General features: G+C 43.4%; 1 protein-coding gene across 5 annotated transcripts in view; it reads right to left on the bottom strand.

Moving 5' to 3' along the window:
* rad18 (RAD18 E3 ubiquitin protein ligase) overlaps nt 1-25,413 on the bottom strand; it is a 98,912-nt gene that overhangs the window by 66,502 nt on the left and 6,997 nt on the right. For 4 of the 5 annotated variants that reach the window (XM_079510076.1, XM_079510075.1, XM_079510074.1 and 1 more), the window contains exons 2-6: nt 20,235-20,313; nt 18,735-18,796; nt 15,580-15,650; nt 6,063-6,916; nt 4,493-4,592 (exon numbers count right to left, since the gene is read on the bottom strand). In XM_079510076.1, the coding sequence (XP_079366202.1) occupies nt 4,493-4,592; nt 6,063-6,916; nt 15,580-15,650; nt 18,735-18,796; nt 20,235-20,313 (1,166 nt within the window). The remainder of the gene's footprint in view (nt 1-4,492; nt 4,593-6,062; nt 6,917-15,579; nt 15,651-18,734; nt 18,797-20,234; nt 20,314-25,413) is intronic. The other variant, XM_079510073.1, reaches the window with a different exon arrangement.

Genomic DNA, 25,413 nt, shown 5'->3' on the forward strand with positions numbered 1-25,413 from the left:
TTACACAAACATGCCCAATCATCACCAGAACCGCAAATTGACAAAGAGTGTATTTAATCTTCGTGGAAAATTCACCACAGACAGCCTCTTACCGAGATGAACGAAAAAAATATGTTATTTAAACCATTTTGACCTGAGATCAGATTCTAAAAATGTCTTCTAAATCCTGACAGTTTTTCGATTTTTCAAAAATAGCAGACCTACAAGCTCATAGCGCGCCACTCGGTGGCGCGCTATGAGCTTGTAGATCTGCTATTTTTCACCAAAAGGGGTTCCCGCCCAAAATGGGTTAATGCGTCAAGACATCTGTCATGGACTATACAATCAAGCAATCTTATTAAGTCTCGATACTGGAAAAATATTGGAGGGATTCAAGACGTGGAATGTTTTAAACATCCAAACATTTTAGTTATGAATAATGATCAAAAACGCATCTGTCTTTAATTAACAGAGTATACTCAAGTTGATATAAATGCCATGTGCTACTACTGGCAAGCTACTTTCTGAAACGGATTCCAAAAATATACAATATAATCATCAAACACTACGGAATCTGAAATAATGTCCTATGAATGTATCCTTTTGACTTTATTCCAGTGAGACTTAATCCATAGTAACATCTTAATGACACAAAATGGTGACGACATTTACAACCTTTGTTTCCCTTGGCTACAGATGTGCCATTTCAACTCTTGAAACGCTTTCAGGATCGTTTTTTCTTTTTTTTTCCTTTTTATCCCACGATTTTGTAACCCATTTTTCACCCTTGTGTCAATTATCTAATGTGATCCTGGGCTCCACACACCCTCCGCCAACCTAGTCCCCATATGTGGGGGACATGGGGAGAGCAACGGACTTGAACTCATGCTTCCTTCATGCCTGAGTGGCCAAGTTGCTCCTTTACACCTGACAGGGGGGAGTTTCCCTGGTTGGACGTAGCGCGTGGAAGGAACACGTTATTCCAACCAGTTCCTTTCCCCTCCATCAGGCGCCCCGGCTGGCCAGGGGGAGGCAGTATAGAGACCAGTCTAGAGAGGATCGTTTTTCAGGATCGTTTTCTGAAAATGCATTGTTTTCCCTGCAGGTTTTTTTTTTTTTACTACTGAAAAGAAGTGTTCAGCAGAGGAACTCGGTATCTATTCAGGGAATCTGAATAGAATGAACATATAACACCTTTGCAAATGCCCAACTTTCTCACTGACGATGTTCCGTTTCCGACAATCTACTGAATTGCCAATGGCAGGACATGTGACGTTCTTAAAAACGGCACATATGTACATTAACCATATTCACACAGCAGTCATTTTGCACCTGTCACACACCCCTATGACCCCATCAAGGCCAGGCTTCCCACGCCCGAGCATGACCTGAGCAAAATGGCCATTGTGTGAACGTCAAGAACTATCACAAATAGTAAGTGAGCAAAAAGGCACCATTCAGGGGAGACAATGCGTTCCGTTACTATTGCTGTTACATCTGGACTTTAAGGTGGCCTTACTAGCCGTTTTTTTTCCAATCTGAAATCTGATAGCACCACACACTACAGGATAATCGGAGCGGGGCAGAGCAAATATCAAACATTCTTGATGTTGATCGGGCCGATCCCGATCGCGCTTTGAGCGGCCCCGAGCAGATCGATTGAGTCGGGAGCACCCCCCGAGCGTCAAAAATGCCCGATTATCGGCTAGTGTAAGGCCACCTTTACTCTTCCTAAATCTCTCATCTTTCACGTCCACATTTAAATTCCATGCCGTCTCAATGACACACCCTGTCCCTCTCTTCATCGTTGTGATCTAGTGTCCCCCAGACACACCGAGTCGTTTTCCTCCAAGAGCTGGACACGCTTGGAAGATGACACTTCTCTCATCACACTAGGTGACCTAGGTTAACCCAGTGGTTCCCAAAGTGTGGTCCGGGGACCCCCAGGGGTCCTTGAGGGAGTTCCAGGGGGTCCCCAGATAAATGATAAGTTAGGAACCAAATGGACCCTTATGGGTCTGTAACTCAGTGTACAAATGCAAATGTGTACACTCTGAGTTAAATTAACATTGATTTCACAATATAAATTGGGGATCCCAGAGATAGAAATGTTATCAAATGGGGGTCCGTAGACGAATGCATGTCAAACTGACATGTCCTTGAAATTAAACGGGTTGAGAATCACTGCTAGAGCCGTAAAATTCTTCTATTATGGGGTCTCTGGCATAGATTTTTACGTGGGGGTCCGCGGCCTAATTAGTGTCAATTTGGGGGTCCTTGACGTGAAAAAGTTTGGGAACCACTGATTTAACCTACCTTCAGAAAGTGATGGAAGTACAGTACTCACGTTTTACTTAAATAAAAGTATTAATACTGCAATGTAGATATATTCTGTTACAAGTAGAAGTCCCATAGACCCATACTCAAAATGTACTTGAGTAAAAGTACAAAAGTATTGCTATCAAAAAATACTCATTGTGCAGAATGTCCCATTTTACAGGTGAAAAATATTTTGAAAATGGCCCATCTACTGTAGATCTGCCATTTTCAAATATAATTCATTATAATTCATTTCCGAAATATATCATGCCCCTCATGCGGAAGGTTGTGGGTTCAAACCCTGCCTGGGGTCGTCGTCAGCAAGGCATCGCATCGCAGCAGGTTTCTTTCTTTTTATTTTTAGCTTTCACCTTTATTTTTTATGGAGGGATAGACAGTAGCCTGACAGGAAATGGGGAGTGAGATGGGGGGCCGTCGGGATCGGCAGTCGAACCCACAGCACACTGCCAGACTGGACTACCAGCCAAGGTGCCTGGACCGCTGGGGCCACGGCCCAGGCCCCCAGGCCCGGGTTCCTAACGCCAAAACAAATGGGTTCAGATCTGAGCCAAGTCTCCTGAGGAGGCACGTCTGAAGCCTGTCCTGGGCGTAAAAACAAATCCATATAGGGCTGCTGAAGTGCTTAGTGTGTTTTTAAATAATCAAAATCGAGTAACTACAGTTTTTCATAGAATTAGTAGTGGAGTAAAAGTACAATATTTTCCTCTGAGATGTATTGGGCAAGTATCGAAATTGTAAATACTAAAGTAAATACCTCAAATTGCACTTAGTTTACACCACTGCCCTCAGATAAGCATCTCCATCAGGGGAACAAACGTAACAACCTAAGAGGCTGGAACGTTCATACCCATCTTTCAGCCCTAGCTGCCATTTCTCGTTTCTCTCAAACTGTTCGAATAAAGTCTTAACGAGAAAAACACAAACCACAGATCCAGAATGCCTGGTATTCAGCCTACCTAAACTTTTCATGTCTCCCCACTTCTGCGTTGGGCTTCTCTTCTCACTTCGGCTTTAGGTTTCGTCAGTGACTAAACTCCTCTCCCTCCTCCTGGCTTTAGGTTTCGTCAGTGACTAAACTCCTCTCCCTCCTCCTGGCTCCGAAGACGTGGAATGAATGACCTTCATCACATCAGTCAGCACCGACTTACTCCCCCCTTTTTTTTTGCTGCAGTCTAAAAACTATACCTCACACATTGGTTCTGTATGCACATTTAGGTAGATGCTAGCTACTAGCTAGCTATTTACAAGGCTCCAGACTTCCCAAAACAAACTGGTCAGGCTCCTACTTGGCCTCACCCCCCGAACCCACCTGACCCCTGCCCACTTTGACAGGCTGGAATGGCTTAGGGTCGACGACAGAGTACAGCATCTTGCAATGGGTCTGGTCCACAAGATTCGCTACACCACCAAGATACCCATGTACCTGTCTAGATACTTCCTTAATGTTAACAAAGTCCACACCCACAACACCAGAGGGAGCTCAACAAACCATGTGCAACCCAGATTCGGCACAAACAAGGGACTAAATTATTTTCGCTCCTATGCCACCAAAATGTGGAACACCCTACCAACAGTCATTAAGACATGCAAATCCCTTGACTCCTTCAAAACCGCTCTCAAAGGGCACCTACGGACGGCTGCAATTCGAAACTGGCCCCCGTAAAATCTGTATATGTTTCTTTTCCCTTTTACCTCCTTTATGATTAATTCCTGTTTTCTTTTTTTTGGCTATATAGAAGTGTCTATTTGTACGTCTCTAAATGTTTTGATGATTTGAACAAGGTGGACCCTCTTGTAAACAAGTGCAATGCTTTACTGGGTCGTCCACTCACAGTTAACAGTCTTTGTATTGAGTTGTGCTTGAAATGTACTGTCATTCTGCAAACTGTTATTTCAATCAATCAATCAAACACTATGGAGATGTATACTAGTTACATGTTCACATGCTAAATGCTAATAATGTGATTTAGATGGCGTGTCGTTTAGACAGATGCTTGGTTTGATGGATACCTGGCAGCCCATTTTCTTTGTAGCACCAAATTATTTCCTTTGCACTCTTAATTACTTCACCGTTTACCGTTGTTTGTTTGTTTGTTTGGCTCATGTCACCAACTCTGATCTTACATTAGTGTCTGCTAATGCCTAACTAAGTTTAAGTGCTTCCTTTCAGTACCTCCTTAGGCTATTCTTCTTGGGTCCACTGGCGAGGCACGTGTCCAAGTGCTTGTTGATGAAGTTTGAAGCGATGCCTATGGAACACACAGGGCACTCCACTGAGTAAAAAGGAAAGAAAAGAGGAAAAGACAAAATAAAATCCCAAGTTGGGAGATAAATGTAATAAATGCATCACCTCACACAGCACTAAGTCATCACCCGACCACTCAACAGCACTTACTAAAATATAAAATGTAAATGTAAACTCGGATATTTAACCCATTTTGACCTGAGATCAGATTCTAAAAATGTCTTCTACATCCTGACAGTTTTCTGACAGGACAGTTTTTCTATGTCAGTGGTTCTTTGATTTTTCAAAAATAGCAGACCTACAAGCTCGTAGCGCGCCACTCGGTGGCGCGCTATGAGCTTGTAGATCTGCTATTTTTCAATAGCTAAAGCATAACATAATGCCAACAACAAAAGGGGTTCCCGCCCCAAAATGGGTTAATCCAGGACTTACCGGTATTTGAATGAATAAAACATTTTAATGCAATCTGTATGGTAAGAGTAGTGTTAATGAAGAACAACCAACACATTTGCAGGTTGTTGGAGGTGGTGCTTTTCCTTTTTGCATACATGTGCACTTGCCAATTAATTCCTCCACACACGTTTCTGTGTTGCCATTCACATTTGTCTTTGAGTGCCAAAAAAAACATTTTGTTTTTAAATCAAATAATACGCCCTCACTTAAAGGAGCATTCAGTGATTTGAGTGATTTCGAAAACCACTCAGTCCGCCCCGGTAACAAAATGTGCACATGCACGCTCTACAGTGGGGGGGAAGTGCCACAGCATGTGCACCCACCCGCCCCCACTCGATCATGATTGGAGGAAGGCCCCTCTCATCCCGATTGGATGAAGACTTTGCCACCCGCCACCAAAACTGAAACTAGGGTTTTTTGACCCCAGGGGCTCACTGGGGACAGGGAGGAACTCCTTATATGGTCAGCACACTCTATAGTAGGGAGGATTATCCAGAAAAAATGAAAAAATAAGTGATATTTAGATTAAGTCAAATCACTGAATATACCTTTAAACCCATTCCACACCAATGATTCGCAATGTAACTCCTTGCAACATGCAACTACTTGCAACCATTATCCCCAATGGCAGTTGCAAGGATTTGCATTGGTGTGGTTGTACCTTAGAACCGTTTTCTTGCAAGTGGTGTGGTTTGGGCTTTAGTTGGCAAACAAATAGCTTTTCATTTAATGGATCACACGTGACAAAATACAAAACTCTTATGAACCGGATCCTCCATATTTTCGGATATTTAACTTTTGTTTTGGCTCTCTCTCACCCTGATGAATACTCATTAACTAAGCATTATGTTATACTTTAGCTATTGAAAAATAGCAGATCTACAAGCTCATAGCGCGCCATCGAGTGGCGCGCTACGAGCTTGTAGGTCTGCTATTTTTGAAAAATCATGAAAATGCGGCACGAATCTTTGAATATATATTCTTTCAGAAGACTTGTTTTTTATTATTTCAACGGCCTATTTCAGGCCTAAATGGGTTAATTCACCTTTAATCACTGGCTTCTTGTCTTCTGATGGAGAGAAGGTCTCGGCATTGGATGGTTGTGGGGCTGAGATCGGGTAGTCCAGGTCCACGTTCTGATTGGATGGTTGCGGAGGTGAGATTGGGTAGTCCAGGTCCACGTTCTCCAACTTAACAGACTTCCGTTTGGGAGCGCGTACAACCTCTGATGCCATTGGCTGCTCGTCTGCAGTGAGAGCAGGTGGAGCACTTTGTTCATGCGGGAGGTCGCCATTACTCGTGATCTGGGTGTGCGTTTTCTTGTTGCCCTGCGGAACACGGGGAGCAGCGAGAGAAGCCTGCTGCGCGTCTGTAGTGTCGAGGGGTTTGGGACCCTTTGTAGTGTCGAGGGGTTTGGGACCTTTTGTAGCGTCGAGGGGTTTGGGACCCTTTGTAGTGTTGAGGGGTTTGGGACCTTTTGTAGTGTTGAGGGGTTTGGGACCCTTTGTAGTGTCGAGGGGTTTGGGACCCTTTGTAGTGTCGAGGGGTTTGGGACCCTTTGTAGTGTCGAGGGGTTTGGGACCCTTTGTAGTGTTGAGGGGTTTGGGACCTTTTGTAGTGTTGAGGGGTTTGGGACCCTTTGTAGTGTCGAGGGGTTTGGGACCCTTTGTAGTGTCGAGGGGTTTGGGACCCTTTGTAGTGTCGAGGGGTTTGGGACCCTTTGTAGTGTCGAGGGGTTTGGGACCCTTTGTAGTGTCGAGGGGTTTGGGACGCTTTTGTGAAAAGTGACTGAGAATGGAGCCGTCCTTCTTGGGGGTCGTTCTGCAACCGACGGCTGTTGTTGGCGGCGTTTCTGGGAATAGTGGAGGGGTGTCACCGATGGCTTTTGACAAATGCCGCCTGGAAGATGAAGATAAAAAACAAAAATATAATTTGTACGAGCAAACTCATAAGCATAAGGAAGTTACCCACGTCATCTTTGACATTGATGGACTGCCAGAAAAAGAAGTGTGTGTGTGTGTGTGTGTGTGTCTGTGTGTCTGTGTGTCTGTGTGACTGTGTGCGTGTGACTGTGTGCGTGCGACTGTGTGCGTGCGACTGTGTGACTGTGTGCGTGCGACTGTGTGCGTGCGACTGTGTGCGTGCGACTGTGTGCGTGCGACTGTGTGCGTGCGACTGTGCGCGTGCGACTGTGCGCGTGCGTGCGTGCGTGCGTGCGTGCGTGCGTGCGTGCGTGCGTGCGTGCGTGCGTGCGTGCGTGCGTGCCTTCCACATCCATTTTCAAAGCTGAATGTACCATGGCACCAATTTAGTGATATTATCTCATCTTTCACTCACACAGATTCAGAATAGTGGGACATTTATTTTATAAATGCAAATAATCCACATTAAATAACAATATTTATATATGTATACAATGTATCACAGGCACACGCCACCCATATATGTATATATATACACCTGACCTGTTAAAAATAGGAAAGAATCTGGCAATAAATCCTGCCGACAGTAATGTGAGCTCTTTGACGTAAACTGTAAAATGTTCAATTATCTTGCACTTTAACTGAGGAAGAATAGAGCAGTTGGCCACAATCTTGGGACGGTGGAAAGCAAACAAATTGCTGCAGGGCCATTACTGGGTCATAAAATGGAATCAATGAGGTGTGCAATGGTCCGCTTTCCATATTGAAAACTTTGTATTTGTCCTCATCCCCCCCCCCCCCCATTAGGAGGGCTCTGCACGCACATACATACCTGCATGGATCCCCTGCTCAAATAATGCAGTGTGGAAATAAGGCCATGTGTTGTTGCCTCTATGCAGTTTATCCCATTTAGGCCTGACGTCGAAAAAATGTAAATGTCTTTTTTTCTTAAAAGCCTCATGTTTCTATATCCGTGGTGCTCAATATTTCATGTCAAGGAACCCAAAACTTATATGTAATATGCCTCCGGCCCCCAATCTGAAAAAATGTTGTTCCAGGGACCTCCCACAGAGGCAAAGATTTGAGTTAAAAACGTTCGTTCTGAAAATAATATATTCCAAATTTGTGCCACATTTTCACGATTTTTCAAAAATAGCAGACCTACAAGCTCGTAGCGCGCCACTCGGTGGCACGCTATGAGCTTGTAGATCTGCTATTTTCCAATAGCTAAAGTATAACATAATGTTTAAAACACCAAAAGGGGTTCCCGGGTTATTTTGTCGTTACATAAAACCATTAGTCCTTTGAGAGACGTTTCACTTTTCAAAACAAGCCTTGCACACCTACAGAGCGAAAGGTACACGCAAGAGAATGCAAAAATAGTCAGAGGATATTAAAAAAATTTTAGAACCCTAGAAGTTGAACTGGAACCAAAAACCCACCGGCTGCCGGTTCCGTGAACGCACCAAGGTTCCAATAATCTAGAACAGAAACAGTCCTAGAACCCAAAGTTTGTTCGGTCGACTTCATCTCGGTGTTTAAAACAAACCACAACTGGACCAGTGACATTAGGGAATATTTTTTCCTTGAAAACAATGTCTGAATTGGAAAATCTTATATTTTTTTAAAACCTTTATTTAACCTTTATTAAGTAAAGTAACTAGTAAGTAGTTACTTTCACAATTTAGTAACAAGTAAAGTAATTAGTTACTTTTTCAGACTAGCAACTATAACTAATTACTTACTAAAAGTAACATGAACAATGCGTGTCGTAACATTATCCCTTGCTTAACACGCACACAGATTTCTGTAATTTACAGATACATTTATTTTGTCATCGTCAACATAGCCACAGCTTGCCTGCATGTCCTGGAGAAGTTAATCTTGTATTTATCTCTCCACCACAGTACCAGTGTCAAGCTGTTTTCATCATGGCGTCAGTAATGAGGCTTGTAGTCCAAATTGAATAGAGCCATCATGGTTATCCATGTGAGGCACATCGTGATTGGATTGTGTTGAAACAATCAAGAACGCAAATCAATAGAATTTAATTGTCCTCAATATGATGTTCGGGTTTTTAAATGTTCTGCGTACAACAACTCCTCCAGCTATCATAACCCGTCCCAAGTCAGGCAAGTTATTTACCATCGCCAGTCGCCACTGTTGTCTTTCATCATTAGCCCATTTTGGGCGGGAACCCCTTTTGGTGTTAGCATTATGTTATGCTTTAGCTATTGAAAAATAGCAGATCTACAAGCTCGTGGCGCGCTACGAGCTTGTAGGTCTGCTATTTTTTAAAAATCGAAGATCGACTGAGATAGAAACATAGCTTTTTCAGAAAACTGTCAGGATGTAGAAGACATTTTTAGAATCTGATCTCAGATGGGTTAATGTGTACTAGCGTAGACCAACTCTGCCAATCTTTCTGTGAGGACATGGATTTGACTGGAGCATTCTTGGCACAGAAAAAAAACAAATCTCTCATTGGCTTAAAATAAGATGTTACAAGGAAGGGCATATTACCCACCAGGACCTCTCCAGGCAATTGAGTCAAAGCCAAAGGCCAGATCCCTTCAGTACATGTGCAATTGCACTACTTATAAGTTTAAAGGATGTTGCTCTCAAGCGAGGCACTGTGGAATATGAATGGCTTTTGGGCCCCAGTCTGTGAAGATCAAAGACAATATAACTCTTCCTCCACCACTGCTAGATGAAAAGAAAAGACACATAGGGGGGGGGGGGGGAACACACAATAAATGCAATATACAATAAACAAGCAATCTAGGGCCTAGAACCAGAGTAGACTAATTGAGACATAAATAGAAAAAAGTGCTCCTAAAAGTGCACAGGTCTCAACCAGGTCAGGTAGGTTATCGTGGCCTCCTGGTGGTGCTATAATAGGCCAATGTGAAACGGGTGCCATTATTCCAACAGCAATTGGACTTCAAATTCATGTGTTTCGCAAAAATCCACCTGCTGGTGGCGCTATAACAGGCCAATGTGAAAAGGTTGGGATTTATTCCTCGGCCTAGTACAATTTAGGCTGTTGGATACATTTAGTAGGAATGTGCGAGCAAGATTTCACGTAAATTGCACGCTGCAATCATCATTTTGTTCAAAACGGGCCAATCCTGTAAAACTTTGGAAGCCAATGTTAGCCAATTAGGATGGAATATAGAAAATGGGACCGATCCGTGTTGATCACATGACTATGTGTACTGTGCAAAGACCTTCATAGTGGAGCAATAACATGCCATTCTGGAAAATTCCGATTTTTTAAAATCTAATGGAAAGGAGTCAGCTGAGGTGGTTCGGGCATCTGGTTAGGATGCCTCTCGGGCGCCTCACTAGGGAGGTCCTCGACGCACGTCCCACTGGGAGGAGACCCCGGGGCAGACCAAGGCGCAGTTGGAGGAAACACATCGACTCACTGGCCTTGGAACGTCTCGGAATCCCCCAGGAGGAAGTCACTAATGTTGCTCTGGAGAGGGAAGTCTGGAGCACTCTGATGGAGCTGTTGCCCCCGCGACCCGACTACGGATAAGCGGTTGAAGATGGATGGATGGATGGAAATAAAGGATTTTTCTACCTCAACTGCACAGAGCTGTCTTGGATCCTCTTTAAAGTTGGCCACCTTCTTACTCTTATACCTCCTTCCACATTGATCTTTACTCAAAGGTTTAGAACTTTTAAAGAACTCGTATTATTGAAACCCTCTCCAAAGAGCACCTGGCTGCAGTTTTATACATAAAGGACCCACGAAGCACTTCTTCTTTTCTTTTTTCTGGAAAAGTCTGAATTGGCCTCCAGGGAGTGTGTGTGCAGTTTCGTTGAGACGGGCCAAGAGTTTAGCTGGTAACCGACAGAAGAACGGATGGACAGACGGACGGACGGACGGACGGACGGACGGACGGACAGGGGCAAAAATATATTCTCCACCATGCAATCGCCTGGTGGAGACAATAAAAGCCTGAGACATTTAAGGCCACACTGCTGTCATAATGTTGTCTGTGAGGATACACGTTTTTCAGTCACTATTTATAGCCCTTTCTTTTGACAAAGCTTTTTGGCATAAAACAGGTCTGACAAAAAGAGTCAAAAGTGAATAACGAATTAGCATTTTTCAGGCTACAAATGTACGTAATGAAGATGGGGAATTCGTGAGCCATTTCTATCACCGAGGAGGGCACTACGGCTAAATGACTACCCCCTCAATCTCCATCTGTATTGCCAATTTGCCACACAGCCAACCCCAGCACTCACAGAGGACATTAGTTTACAGAGTGCTTTGAGAGTTTGTGTCCAGAAGGGAAACCATGAGATAGGAGTCAGTTTTAAGCCTAACATTTTTACCCGTCTGCAAAACAAGTGCTCTTTACTTTCCAGACAACGGATGCAGCCTTTACTATGGTGAAAGAAATGCAAATGCCACACTCCTTTCCATGCTGTGCCGGAAGGCAGCATTCAGGAGAATTGCTTTTTTTCCCCAGAAGTCTCCTGAACTTGAACGCAGCATTTTGCATTGAACAAATGTGTTTAGAAATCCATGTCGTAATTATGTATGCATGTATTGTATTGTGTATGTGTGTATTTATTTTATTTCCTCCAGACTGTTTTTCCGACTATCCTTGGGATTGTGGGTGGGGGGAGGGTGGGATAGGGGATTGAGTTTTATTTTTATATTTTATATGTCTGTTTAATACTTGCCCCTGGGCTACCGTTACAAAAACCTGAATAAAAAGATTTTGAAAAGAAAGAAATCCATGTCGTACACCGCATCTCCACTAGCTAAAGAGTGCTGGGTTGCGTCCCGAAAATAGCTGATCTAGAAGCTCACAGCGCGACGCGTTGTGAGGTTGTAGACCAGCTATTTTAGCTATTTGTGTCCAAAAGTGCCCTCTTAACGGGATTTCAGCCCCTGCCTCTCTAACACTCTCTGCACGTCCCCGATTATCTGACACTATAAACGGAATATAAAGTCAACAGTGCATACCACAGTCACAAACAACACATATTTAGCTAACGAATTTGGAAGACTAATGCCGCGTTCACACCAAAGGAAGCTAGGGAAAAAAAGCTATTCATTCCAAGCTTCAAAACGAAAACGCTGGTATAAATAGAGATAACATGGGAGCACGAAGCAAGAAGCTGCTTCTATAGCTTCCTCGGTGTGAACGCGGCTTTAAGCTTGAGACCTTATAGGTCTGCCACAGTTTAAATGGTGGAGAAAGTAGTTGGAGAAAGCTAAATGTTATCGCTATATAACTACTTGTCAACTACATGTATGAATGATTGCAACTGTTTAAGAAGCTCAGACCTACTCGTCAACTAAATGTATGAATGATTTCAACTGTTTAAGAAGCTCAGTCAGAACTAGACAACAGGAAATTAAAGGACAGTTGGAAGAGCGGCTCCATAATAACCCATTTTGGACTGAGGTCGATTAAAAAAAAGGCTTCTAAATCCTAACATTTTTGTTTCTATGTCAGTGGTGCTCAACCTTTTTCATGCCAAGGACCCCCAGAATTATCTCTATTGGGCCACGGACCCCCATCTCAAAATATGTAGTTCCAGGGACCCCCCAGAAGCAAATATTTTAGTTAGAAATGTTCGCTCTGGCCTGGGCCGTGGCTCAGCGGTCCAGGCACCTTGGCTGGTAATCCAGTCTGGCAGTGTGCCGCGGGTTCGACTCCCGATCCTGACGGCCTTTACTGCATCTCTCTCCCCATTTCCTGTCAGCCTACTGTCTGTCCCTCCATAAAAAATATAAAATAAAGGCGAAAGCCACAAAAAAAAAAAGTTTTCGCTCTGAAATATATATTCAATGATTTGCGCCACATTTTAATGATTTTTCAAAAATAGTAGACCTACAAGCTCGTAGCGCGCCACTCGGTGGCACGCTACGAGCTTGTAGATCTGCTATTTTTCAATAGCTAAAGTATAACATAATGTTTAAAACACCAAAAGGGGTTCCCACCCAAAATGGGATAAACCACTCACTCCAAAAACCACTGATGGCAAATCTGCAATCCTGCAGCTTGAAAGGAGCCCTTTCTTTCAGTGGCGACAGACGGCACGATGCTGATTGATCCACAGAGGCAGCAGCATTGTGGCCTGCAGACACTACAGGAAATTGATTTTGTGGGAGTTCATAAAACTCCATTGAGGCAAGAATATTGACTCGTGAAGAAAAGGAGGGCACAAAAGGCATTATACCGTGTATGGCATGTTATGAGGTATTGAGCAACATGTGACATCGATAAGATGACTGACAACTCTAAGGGACGATTCATACTCCTATTTTACCGCTGTTTCGGCTCGTCAGAAATTTTCAGTAGCACCGAAGAGCCGACTTTAAGACGGTTGGACATATGACGACGATACACGAAAGAAGAAGAAGTCAGAGTTAACACTAAACACATGAACCCTAGTGACACTAATCTGGGCGTGCCATAATAATTTCAGTGAAATGATCAGATCTACAAGACAACCCCATAGTCCGGCAGCTGACAGGCTTCTTTTGTTTAAAGTGGGACATTTGGTACAGTATATTTTTATTGGCCTAAAATATTGTCTATATATACATTCATGAATCCACTTGCTGACCGGCTGTCAGTATTGGGCAATTATTTTTTATAGGGGTTTCTTGTGACCCTACCATTAACATCCTAAGGCAGGCAACATTGTCAAAAATGTCAAACTTTCCTTATGCTTTAATGGTAGGATACTAGGGTCACAAGAAACCCCTATAAATAAAATTACCCAATAGTGACAGCCGGTCAGCAAGTGGATTCATGAATGTATGTATATAGACAATATTTTAGGCAAAAAAAAAAGACTATATACCAAATTTCCCACCCGTCCACCTGGACTGCCGGACTGCCCATACCTTCTAAGCTCAGATCCAATCCTAGAACCTCAGATCAGCTAACACAGGGAAGCTGTCTGAACCCGGGACAATGCTGTCTGAACCGGCTCCCACACTGTGGAACAAACTCCCCATCGATTGCAGTTACAACTGCAGAGACTCGCGCCCAATTATCCGGTCAACAAAGTATAAAGGGATTAACCCATTTCGGCTTGACGTCGAAATAAAAAAAAAAAAAAGCCTTCTGAAAGAACATATATTCAAAGATTTGTGTGGCATTTTCACGATTTTTCAAAAATAGCAGACCTACAAGCTCATAGCGCGCCAGCTTGTAGATCTGCTATTTTTTAACATAATGCTTAGTTAAAACACCAAAAGGGGTTCCCGTTCAGAATGGGTTAAGTGGTTAAGGAAACTGGAAGAAAATAAACTGTTTACTCCTACAACGGTCTAATGAAGGAAAATACCAACCATCTAAAATACTAGGACATTCCTTTATCCACTACACAAGCTCTGGGTACAATTACATTCACCCGTTCTTTTTTTAATTAAAATTCAAGATGTATAGAAACAATAGGCCCCTAAGCTTAAAAAACAGACAACTAAAAGAGACAACATTGAATGACCTCAAGTTGATGAAAATGAAATCCCCCATTTTATTCACGAAAAGACCCCTGGATCCAAGGGTGGATCAAGATATGATGACGACGACGGGTGTTTCTCAAATACACATACTGTAAAGTTAGGAAATTGGTCTCCCGAGGGATAATCGTCAATAAGGATAGCATCCTGTGAAATAATCCGTTAATCTCATTTATCAGGGTCATGGTAATGTACAGTCAGGAACGACTGTACGAAACGAAAATGTAATGCTTTGCATGCAGGCCCACCCAAAAACCAATTTGAGTGCCTGGGACGTCAGGGGAAATAAAAAACGAGAAGGAAAATGAAAACCTATCCGAGCTGAGCCCCTTAAACAACGCCATCCCTCAGACAGTCTAGAAAACGAAAACAAAGCGAACCCCAAACTGTCTGTAATTATGAGATCTTCTATGCCTTTACACACTGTAAAAGCCACGTTAAAACTTGATACTTTGGAGTAGTTGTGCAAAAGCAACTACTCATTTAAGTAGAAAATCCACACCCGTGTGAAGTAAGTGGTGCAACTCCGTGTGGGGCCTGTGGGGGTCCCCGGGGGTTGGGGGGGGGGGGGTTCCAGACCTACAGGAACGCACACAGGGTGCCGGTGAGCCGCCCCGCGTCCGAAACGGTTGAGAAATGACAGAGTTACCGTGTGGGGGTCCCTCTACTGTACCCTCCACTGTACTGTACTGTACTGTACTGTACTGGCACACCCGAAATCACCATATATACAGTTAATATGTGCGTGTGTGTTAGGTTGCGCAAACTTGATACTTTGGAGTAGTTATGCAAAAGCAACTACTAATTTTAAGTAGAAAATCACACCCGTGTGAAGTAAGTGGTGCAACTCCATGTGGGGCCTGTGGGGGTCCCTCTACTGTACCCTCCACTGTACTGTACTGTCACTGTACTGTACTGTACTGGCACACCCAAAATTACCATATATACAGTTAATATGTGCGTGTGTGTTTGTGTGTGTGTTAGGTTGCGCACAGGTGGTGAAAAACAACCATGCTGTTTTCGTGCTCAGACCCAGCCAACCACCCAGCCACCCAGCCACACACAAAGTCACTTAAGGAAGTGGTTGCACCACTTAAAGATCGTTGGTAAAATATTGGCTAAATGGTTACCTGACAACTTGAAAGTTCACAATCATTTCATCCAATGTCCGGTTGTTCCGTAGATCCTGTTCTGTCATTTGCTATAGCAGAGGGAAAAGAAGGAAAAAGGGCCTTAATCAAGAACTGGAATGAGCTTCAACTTGAAAAGGAATGTTTGTTGTTTATTAGTAAAACAAGACAATCAAAAATTGTAGTACAGCATGAACACAAACTTGGAGAACAACATTTACATTAACAGTAAAATAAGATTTATCTGTCCAAAAATACCAATAATAATAATAATAGGCTAATCTAATGTCCTTTCTGATTATCGCTTCCTTAAAGATGCCATGATTTCTTTCCACCCTAAAACATGACCATCAGGTCTTATTGTTATATAAGGAGGAATATTTTTTTCAAAAAAGTGTACAGTATTTCTTAAAATGTTGTTTTTGTGTGGGCACGCCCACCAGTTCATTAAGTATGCCTGGATTGCCTGGTGGGTGGTGATGGGTGGTGATCAAGGGGCCAGTGAGGCTATTCAACGTTAAAGCTCTGGGCCCTAGTGGTAGGAGGAGGGACTACAGGTGGACCCGTGGATTCATGACCGGGAAACCCTGTGCAGCTGGGCTTTAACATTGAGCGCTCGGTTGCACTTCCGCATTTGACCACCAAAATTTGGTGGTCAAATGCGGAAGTAGACGTTCTGAGACGGTACTTCCGGCAGTCTTCCGGGTGCTTCAAAACGCCACTGAGCAACTTCCACTGACATGAATAGCTGGGGGGGGGCGGAGCTTCGCGCCAGTTCAGTCTCAATCCTTTTATATACTCTATGGTGGTGATCCACCTGAACTGCCACAAATTGTGGCACTCATTAAGTTCGTTTTTGAAACAATTTTATTTATCTAGTTGGAGTCAAATGTGGGAGGAGGACATCCCAGTATGCAATGGCTCTGTTCATTAATTTTGGCTTGGTCTTCAACCAGCCAAAATTCTCACATGTCTCCCCCCTGCTCCGCTCCCTGCACTGGCTCCCGGTCGCTGCCCGCACAGAATACAAAACTCTGATGTTGGCATTTAAAGCAACCAAAGGTATGGCTCCCCCATATCTTGCCAGCATGATTGAACCCTACAAACCCTCCCGCGCACTCAGATCAGCCAACGCAGGGAAGCTGGAAGTACCCTCACTAAAAACGCCGGGACAACGCTCCACACGTCCCAAACTCTTCTCCCTTCTGGCCCCAAAACTGTGGAATGCACTTCCCGTTGCAATCAGAACTGCAGCATCACTCCCGATCTTCCGCCGTAGTCTGAAAACCCACCTTTTCAGACTCCATCATGGCCCATAGCACTTACCCTACCCCCCTTAGACAGCACTTCTTAGACTTATATAGCATTTGAAACAGACTTATAGCATGTCATGTAGACAGCACAATAAGTGCATTGTATGTAGTCATAGCACTTCATAGTATATAGTGTATAGTAGTCATAGCACTTCATAGTATATATGTACAGCATAGTATAGCATATATGTGTAGTTTATATGTATAGTGTCATTATATAGATATGTTCTAGTTATAGTTTACATGTATAGTGTCATTATATAGATATGTTCTAGTCACGTTCTTAGCTTACGCATGTTTCGCGATAAATGCTTTTTTACATATGTGATGTATTCCCATGCTTTTTGTTCTTGCTCATTGTAAGTCGCTCTGGATTAAGAGCGTCTGCTAAATGCCTAAATTGTAATTAATGTTTTCACAAGTGCATAATTGGTTCAGGGCAGAGGTAAAGTAAAGGGACCACTTAGTGGCCGTGCCCTGCGTCTAGGATTAGAGCTGCAAAAACAAACTGAAGGGCTTCTGTGAGGAACAGAAGTTCTTTAACCATTTAAACCTGAGGCCGATTCTAAAAGAAAATGAAAAATAAATTTTCTAAATCCTAAAAGTTTCCTGAAAATCCTATGTTTCTATGTCAGTGGTTCTCAACCTTTTCCATGTCAAGGACCCCCAGAATTATCTGTATTTGCCCGCGGACCCCCATCTGAAAATATGTTGTTTCAGGGACCCCCCAGAAGCAAGGACTTGAGTTCCCTCTGAAAGAATATATATTCAAAGATTTGCGCCAGATTTTCACGATTTTTAAAAAAATAGCAGATCTACAAGCTCGTAGTGCAGCACTCAGTGCCGCGCTATCAGTTTGTAGATCTGCTATTTTTTCAATAGCTAAGGCATAACATAATGCTAGTTAAAACACTAAAAGGGGTTCCCGTCCAGAAATAAACAAAAACAGACTAAAAGGCTGCATGCCAGTCTTTCATCCACCCTCATCCACGGCAGCCTGGCATAGCATAGCATAGCATAGCATAGCATAGCATCCACACTGCTTCTGACAGAGCAGTGAAACGCTTTCACCTAAAGAATATTTACTGCTAACGTGGAATCTAACTCAGTGGTTCCCAAAATGGTGCATTTATATAGCGCCTTTATCCAAGGCGCTTTACATAGATTGTGCATTACATTCACCCATTCACACACACATTCATACACCGATGGCGGAGGAAGCCATGCAAGGTACCAACCAGCACATCGGGAGCAATTTGGGGTTCAGTGTCTTGCCCAAGGACACTTCGACATGTAGACAGGAGGAGCCGGGATTCGAACCGCCGACCCATGGATCATTGGACGACCTGCTCTACCTCCTGAGCCACAGCCGCCCCAAACTTTTTTATGTCAAGGACCCCCAAATTGACACCAATTAGCCTGCGGACCCCCATTTCAAAAGATATGCCAAGGACCCCCATGAGAGAATGCTCTAGCAGTTATTCTCAACCCGTTTAATTTAAAGGACCCTCAGTTTGGCATGAATTAGTCTACGTACAGACCCCCATTTAATGGCATTTCTATCTCTCGGACCCCCAATTTATATTGTAAAATCAATGTTAATTTAACTCTGAGAGTGTACGAATGGAACCAAATTGACCCGTTAGGGTCCATTTGGTTCCATTTGTACACTGTGTTTACAGACACATAAGAGTCCATTTGGTTCCCAACTATCATTTAGCTGGGGACCCTCTGGAACTCCCTCAAGGACTCCCACTATGGGAACCACTGATGGAACTAAAGTGAGGAACCTGGTGAAGATAACAGCATCTGTTTGTTTGTTTATGCAACATTCCTACTTACCGAGTTGCACACTGGACAATGCAACTTAATTGCAAGATTCTTCCTGATGCACAAAGAGCAAACTGTAAACGTAAACACAAGATTACCATTACTTTAACCCATTTAGGCGAAATTTAAAAGAAATGTTTCTAAATCATGACAATTTTCGGAAAGATTTGAGGCACATTTTAACGATTTTTCAAAAATAGCTTACCTACAAGCTATGAGCTTGTAGATCTGCTATTTTTCAATAGCTAAATTACAACATAATGTTTAAAACACCAAAAGGGGTTCCCGCCCAAAATGGGTTTAATCAGTTAGGTTTAACAAGGGTGAATTCATGTTTCTTAGGGGCTGACTCCAGTTCTAGGCAACACAGAATGGGGGGGGGGGGGGGGCTTTAACACACACACACACACACACACACACACACACACACACACACACACACACACACACACACACACACACACACACACACACACACACACACACACACACACACACACACACACACACACACACACACACACACACACACACACACACACACACACACACACACACACACACACACACACACACACACACACAATCATTTCAAGTGTAAAATGTATCTTGCCCTGTTCTCTCCTGCAAAAAAGGTATAATTTAATTGCTGATCTGTTTCATTCATTACCCCAAATCTACAGTAATAGTGACCACCAATGTCAAGATGACACACAAATACTCACACACAACACACTCACACACAACACACACACACACACACTCACACACAACACACCGAGTGCAGAATCTAGAATGTAGCTACTGTAAATACAGCCAGCAGCCTTATTTTATCTAGTCTACTAACTATTAAACCCCCATGCATTGATTACAGGTTGTATAATAATAACGTGTTTATAGTCTGCTGGGATCCCGCACCTCGTCTTAACCCAATTTTATTTTAGGACCACACGGTCGTGTGTAGACATTTTCAGATCTCTACAAGCTCACAACGGTGGCGAGGTAAAAAAAATGACCAAATTCGGAATGAAAATTGTCGCTGCATAATATTCACATCCTGTGTGGGTGTACTGTACACACAAACAGAAATTGCACTGGTGTGTAAGGAACTTTAAAACGACAAAAGTAGTTCTTAGTAGTATAGTTTTCAGCTACATAAATGTTTTACTAGGCCTACGCATGACCAGCTCAGTGGCCTTGTGGTTAGAGTGTCCGCCCTGAGACTGGGAGGTTGGGGTTCAATCACCGGCCGGGTCATACCAAAGACTTTAAAAATGGGACCCAGTGCCTCCCTGCTTGACACTCAGCATCATTGGGGGGTAAGTCCCTGCGACATACTAGCGTCATGTCCAGGGGGTGTACTTGTACATCAAGCTGCCTCACGCTACAGAAACAGGAGATAGGCTCCTGCCCTATGGGCCTCATGGCTCGGCAAGGCTACTTACTTACGCATGACCATCAAGACCTCGCACATTTCAGGGGATAACCATGGCTGACTGCTTGTATACTTACAGTTATGGGAGCATTTTGTCATCATTGCAATATTCAGGAAATCAAAGCAAATGGGACAGCGGAGCAGGTCATCCATATTCTGTAAAAAAAAAAAAAAAAAGAATAAAGAAAATAGAATAAATTGCATCAGTCAAACACAGCATCGATTTGTTGTATTGCAATAAATACATTATACAGTATTATGTTGAGTTGAAGGGTTGGCCTTGCTATTATCGGCCTTGTTTCAGATCATCTGTTTTCGCATCAAAAAAACCATCGCTGCTTAGATGCTACTGTATATCTGCATGTACCGGTAAGTTAAGTTGCAACCCTTGACGGAATGACAGCCCATTCATGAAAGAGAAAAGCCCAATCGGATTGTAGTAAGCGACTTTAATTAACCCATTTTGGGCGGGAACCCCTTTTGGTGTTAGCATTATGTTATGCTTTAGCTATTGAAAAATAGCAGATCTACAAGCTCATAGCGCGCCACCGAGTGGTGCGCTACGAGCTTGTAGGTCTGCTATTTTTGAAAAATCGAAGAACATAGCTTTTTCAGAAAACTGTCAGGATGTAGAAGACATTTTTGTCAAAATGGGTTAACTAAGCATTATTTAGCTATTGAAGAATAGCAGATCTACAAGCTCGTAGGTCTGCTATTTTTGAAAAATCGTGAAAATGCGGCACAAATCTTTGAATATATATTCTTTCAGAAGACTTTTTATTTATTTCGACGTCAGGCCTGAATGGGTTAAACTCTCCAGCACTGCACCTGTACAGAAGGCTTGGTTTATCCTCCTTGTCTCCGTCAAGTCTTGTTTCATAAAAATCCACGTTCAACTTTCCGTCTATAGATTCTGTGCAGCGATTATCTTTCTGTGTGTTCAGGTTTGGAAGCACCCTCCGGCATTACGTGCAATTTCGATTCGGAATGGTACGCAATGGCCATTTAGTGATGTCCAATGATGAGCGCTTCCAAACTAATCACTGCACAGAATTAATTGACAGAAAGTAGGTCATAACGTCATGTCTACGCCGGTGGATTTTTATGAAACAAAGACTTGACAGATACAAAGAGGATAAGCTTTCCGTAGAGCTGAAAACTTGGCGGGTTTAACCCATTTTTACCTGGGAACGATTCTATAAATGTCTTCTAAATCCTGACAGTTTTCTGAAAAAATGTTTCTATGTCAGTTGTTCTTCGATTTTTCAAAAATAGCAGACCTACAAGCTCGTAGAGCTTGTAGATCTGCTATTTTTCAATACCTAAAGCATAACATAATGCTTGCACCAAAAGGGGTTCCCGCCCAGAATGGGTTAACACAATCAGATAGGACTTTCCCATTCCATGAATGAGGTTGGTATTGCAACTTAGATGCAGATAGCATTATAATAGCATCCGAGTTGCTTGTGGGGCTAAATACAACATGGAAAACTCCCAGAGTCAGACTTGGCTGAGGAGGACCCAGTGAAACGTAGAACGCTACAGTCCTTCTCATTCATCTTTCCTGTAATCCATTCATCCGCCATCCTGTAATCCATCAGTTCTTTTTCCCTCCAAAGTGGTTTGCTCGAGTCTCAGGCAGCCTGTCTATCCCTTGCTGGTTTTTCCTAGTGCCTAGCCCAGTGGTGCCCAAAGTGGGGTCCGGGGACCCCCAGGGGTCCTTGAGGGAGTTCTAGGGGGCCCTCAGCTAAATGATAGTTTGGAACCAAATGGACCCTTATGGTCTGTAACTCAGAGTGTACAAATGGAACCAAAGAAATCAACATTGATTTTACAATATAAATTGGGGTCTCCGAGATAGAAATGTAATTAAATGGGGGTCCGTAGACTAATGCATGTCAAACTGGGGGGGGGGGGGGGGGGTCCTTGAAATTAAACGGGTTGAGAAGCTCTGGTACCCGACTCCCTGGCATATCTCTTCAAATGGGGGTCCGCAAGCTGATTAGAGTCAATGTGGGGGTCCTTGACATGAAAAAGTTTGGGAACCACTGTAGCCCACTCTTATCTCTAGTCCAGTGATTCCCAACCTGTGTGCCGCGGCACTTTAGTGTGCCGTTTGATATGTCCAGGTGTGCCGTCTGATTCGACAGAAAGTAACACTAACCCTCCCCCGAAAGCAATATTATAGCTACTGGGCTGCAGGCTTCCTATTGTTGCGTTGTTGTTGTCACACGTCTAACCATTAGACGTGCGATAACAACAACGGAACAATAGACTCTAAACGACCCTCGGCCATTGAAATGTTAATGCTAAAGAGATGCATCCAGAAGACGCTACATTTCGCTCCCTCCAGAAAGACACCACCAGAACCCGACAGCAGCACACAGTGCTGCCTTCCAGCTATAGCTGGAAGCCTATGTAGCAGGCCTCGCCTCGGTAGGAGAGATGGTTTCCATTCAAACTCTTTATTGCTGGCTCATCGACATAAACTCAACTCAGCTGCTTGCCATGCATTAGGTATAAGCTCCAAATAGTTATCCCCACATGGAGGAGGAAGAAAAACATGGTAGAAGCCAGAGCAGATGTCATCATGACTCGTGACAGAGGCTTTCTGTTTCACCCTGCGTGCGTGCGTGCGTGCGTGCGTGCGTGCGTGCGTGCGTGCGTGCGTGCGTGCGTGCGTGCGTCAATCCGTCAATCCTGGGGAAGGTTGATTTATCCTGATCTTATGCACATCCACACATCCAATTAGTCTGACCTACGGCCACGGCCAAGTGTCAACTTGACACCTGGGCTGGCCACCCAAACCAATGGTCACACATTCAAATTTCTAGCCTGGACACCAGACAAATCTGCCAGTACAAAAAAAAAGTATTATGTTGAGTTGAAGGGTTGGCCTTGCTATTATCGGCCTTGTTTCAGATCATCTGTTTTCGCATCAAAAAAACCATTGCTGCTTAGATGCTACTGTATATCTGCATGTACCGGTAAGTTAAGTTGCAACCCTTGACGGAATGACAGCCCATTCATGAAAGAGAAAAGCCCAATCGGATTGTAGTAAGCGACTTTAATTAACCCATTTTGGGCGGGAACCACTTTTGGTGTTAGCATTATGTTATGCTTTAGTACAAAAAAAAAACTTGTGTGAAGTGAGGGGTGCTTAAAGGACCACTTCACCACTTTTCAACCTATCTTCATATAATAGGTCCTCAGTGTCCTCACTAATAATCATGATAAAGATTTTTTTCTACTCAGTCTGTGTCTCATAGGAGGGCTGTGGGCAGTTTAGAAACCGTCTTCCAATGACATCATCATTAGGCAGATTATTTTTTAAACAAGATTGTTTTACAAAAATGTTTAGATTTTCATTATCGTGAGAACGATGGCTTCCATTTTCGCATTGCAACTTTTCAAGACTAGAAAGCCTGCCGTTTTTATTAGCTTGCATTTCCCATTGATGTCGTCACTGGAAGACGGTTTCTGAACTGCCCACAGCCCTATATGAGACACAGACCGAGTAGAAAATTTGCGCCATTTTTTCATGATTATTAGTGAGGACCTATTATATTAGGTTGAAAAGTGGTCCTTTAATATCATCACACATCACAAGTGAGCACCTCCCGTGCTCTCTCTCTCTCACACACACACACACACACACACACACACACACACACACACACACACACACACACACACACACACACACACACACACACACACACACACACACACACACACACACACACACACACACACACACACACACACACACACACACACACACACACACACACACACACACACACACACACACACACACACACACACACACACACACACACACACACACACACACACACACACAAAGCTGTGCCCTTCAAAAATGCCCTCGGCAGATTTTATCTGGCACCTGGGATTTCACTCCATCCGAAGTAGTGAGGGACCAATCAGAGCCCAGTAGTACACAAATAAGGGGCAGGTTCATCACCAGAGGCTTTTTTTAAAAATTAATAAAAGATTGAATAAAAATCACACCCGCGTGATTTATTTTTGTGATGGGCGCTCTTGTCGACATACATCATCCAATAAAAAAATGAATATACTTCATGAATTAATTTGTCAACTTATGTTCTCTTTTTTTTAACCATGATACAACAATGGTTTTTTTTTTTTAACTTAGTTAGTTGCTGCGAGAGTGAGGTCTAGCCAACACCAACTGGGGATTATTGGATCACTGCCCTCCACAATTTCCTATCCAACATCAGGTTCTTGAGCTCTGCAGTGTTATATACGTTTGATATCGCTTTATATGGATATGAAACGGTTTTGCTAAAACACTTTTTACTTTTAGCCCTGAGCCTGTTGCTAGGCAAGTAGGCAACACCTTGCTCACGTCCGCCCGCACGAAAACATGCGCGTGCATCCGTGCATCCATCGAGCCCTCTTAGAATTACGATCTTCTGTGGCCGTTTTCTCAGAAACCACGTCACTGGCCGTGTTGTTGATCATCTATCAGAGGTTCGGATCTGATTTATGATTTTTTTTCACGGCAATGACGGCATCAGTGATGCAAATAGCCTGCATCCTAAGGCATCACTCAGACCTTTACTGCATTGCTGTATGCTTGTTGGATGAATGTTGTGTAGTGTCATGGCCGCCCCAATGCATTTCCAATGGAAGTCACATGGTTTGTAGTCCACATTTTGGACTACAAGCTGTTGTATGGCTTTCGGCTGTGTTTCGACTGCGCCCCTCCCCCTCATACAACACAAATGTTGTGTCAAACCATGTGACTCCCATTGGAAATGCATTGGGGCGGCCATGACACTACACAACATTCATCCAACAAGCATACAGCAATGCAGTAAAGGTCTGAGTGAGGCCTTAGACTCACAAAAATTGAGAAAGGCATGCCCCTGCCTGAGGACTACAAATCAGTGACTACAACATGACGTGCGTTACCATCTGCTACCCCGACCGGATCATAAACCAGAGAAGGAATACTTCCCAGGCTAGCCAACGCCAACTCGGGACTCCTGGATCGCTGCCCTCTGCCCTCTCATATCTAACATCAGGTTCTGGAGCTCTACGGTGTTGTTAGCTAAGCTGTCGCGCCTTATTCAAACTCTCACTGTCTACTGCAGATTAATATATTCAGCTGACATTAAAATTACCATGGCATATCGCCATGGGTAATCTATCTCACAAGAGTTTCAGAAAATAATATGTCTATTACATCGACTAGACTTTACCCAT

The sequence above is a fragment of the Electrona antarctica genome (genome assembly GCF_951216825.1).
Source record: "Electrona antarctica genome assembly, chromosome: 9".
Taxonomy (NCBI): domain Eukaryota; kingdom Metazoa; phylum Chordata; class Actinopteri; order Myctophiformes; family Myctophidae; genus Electrona; species Electrona antarctica.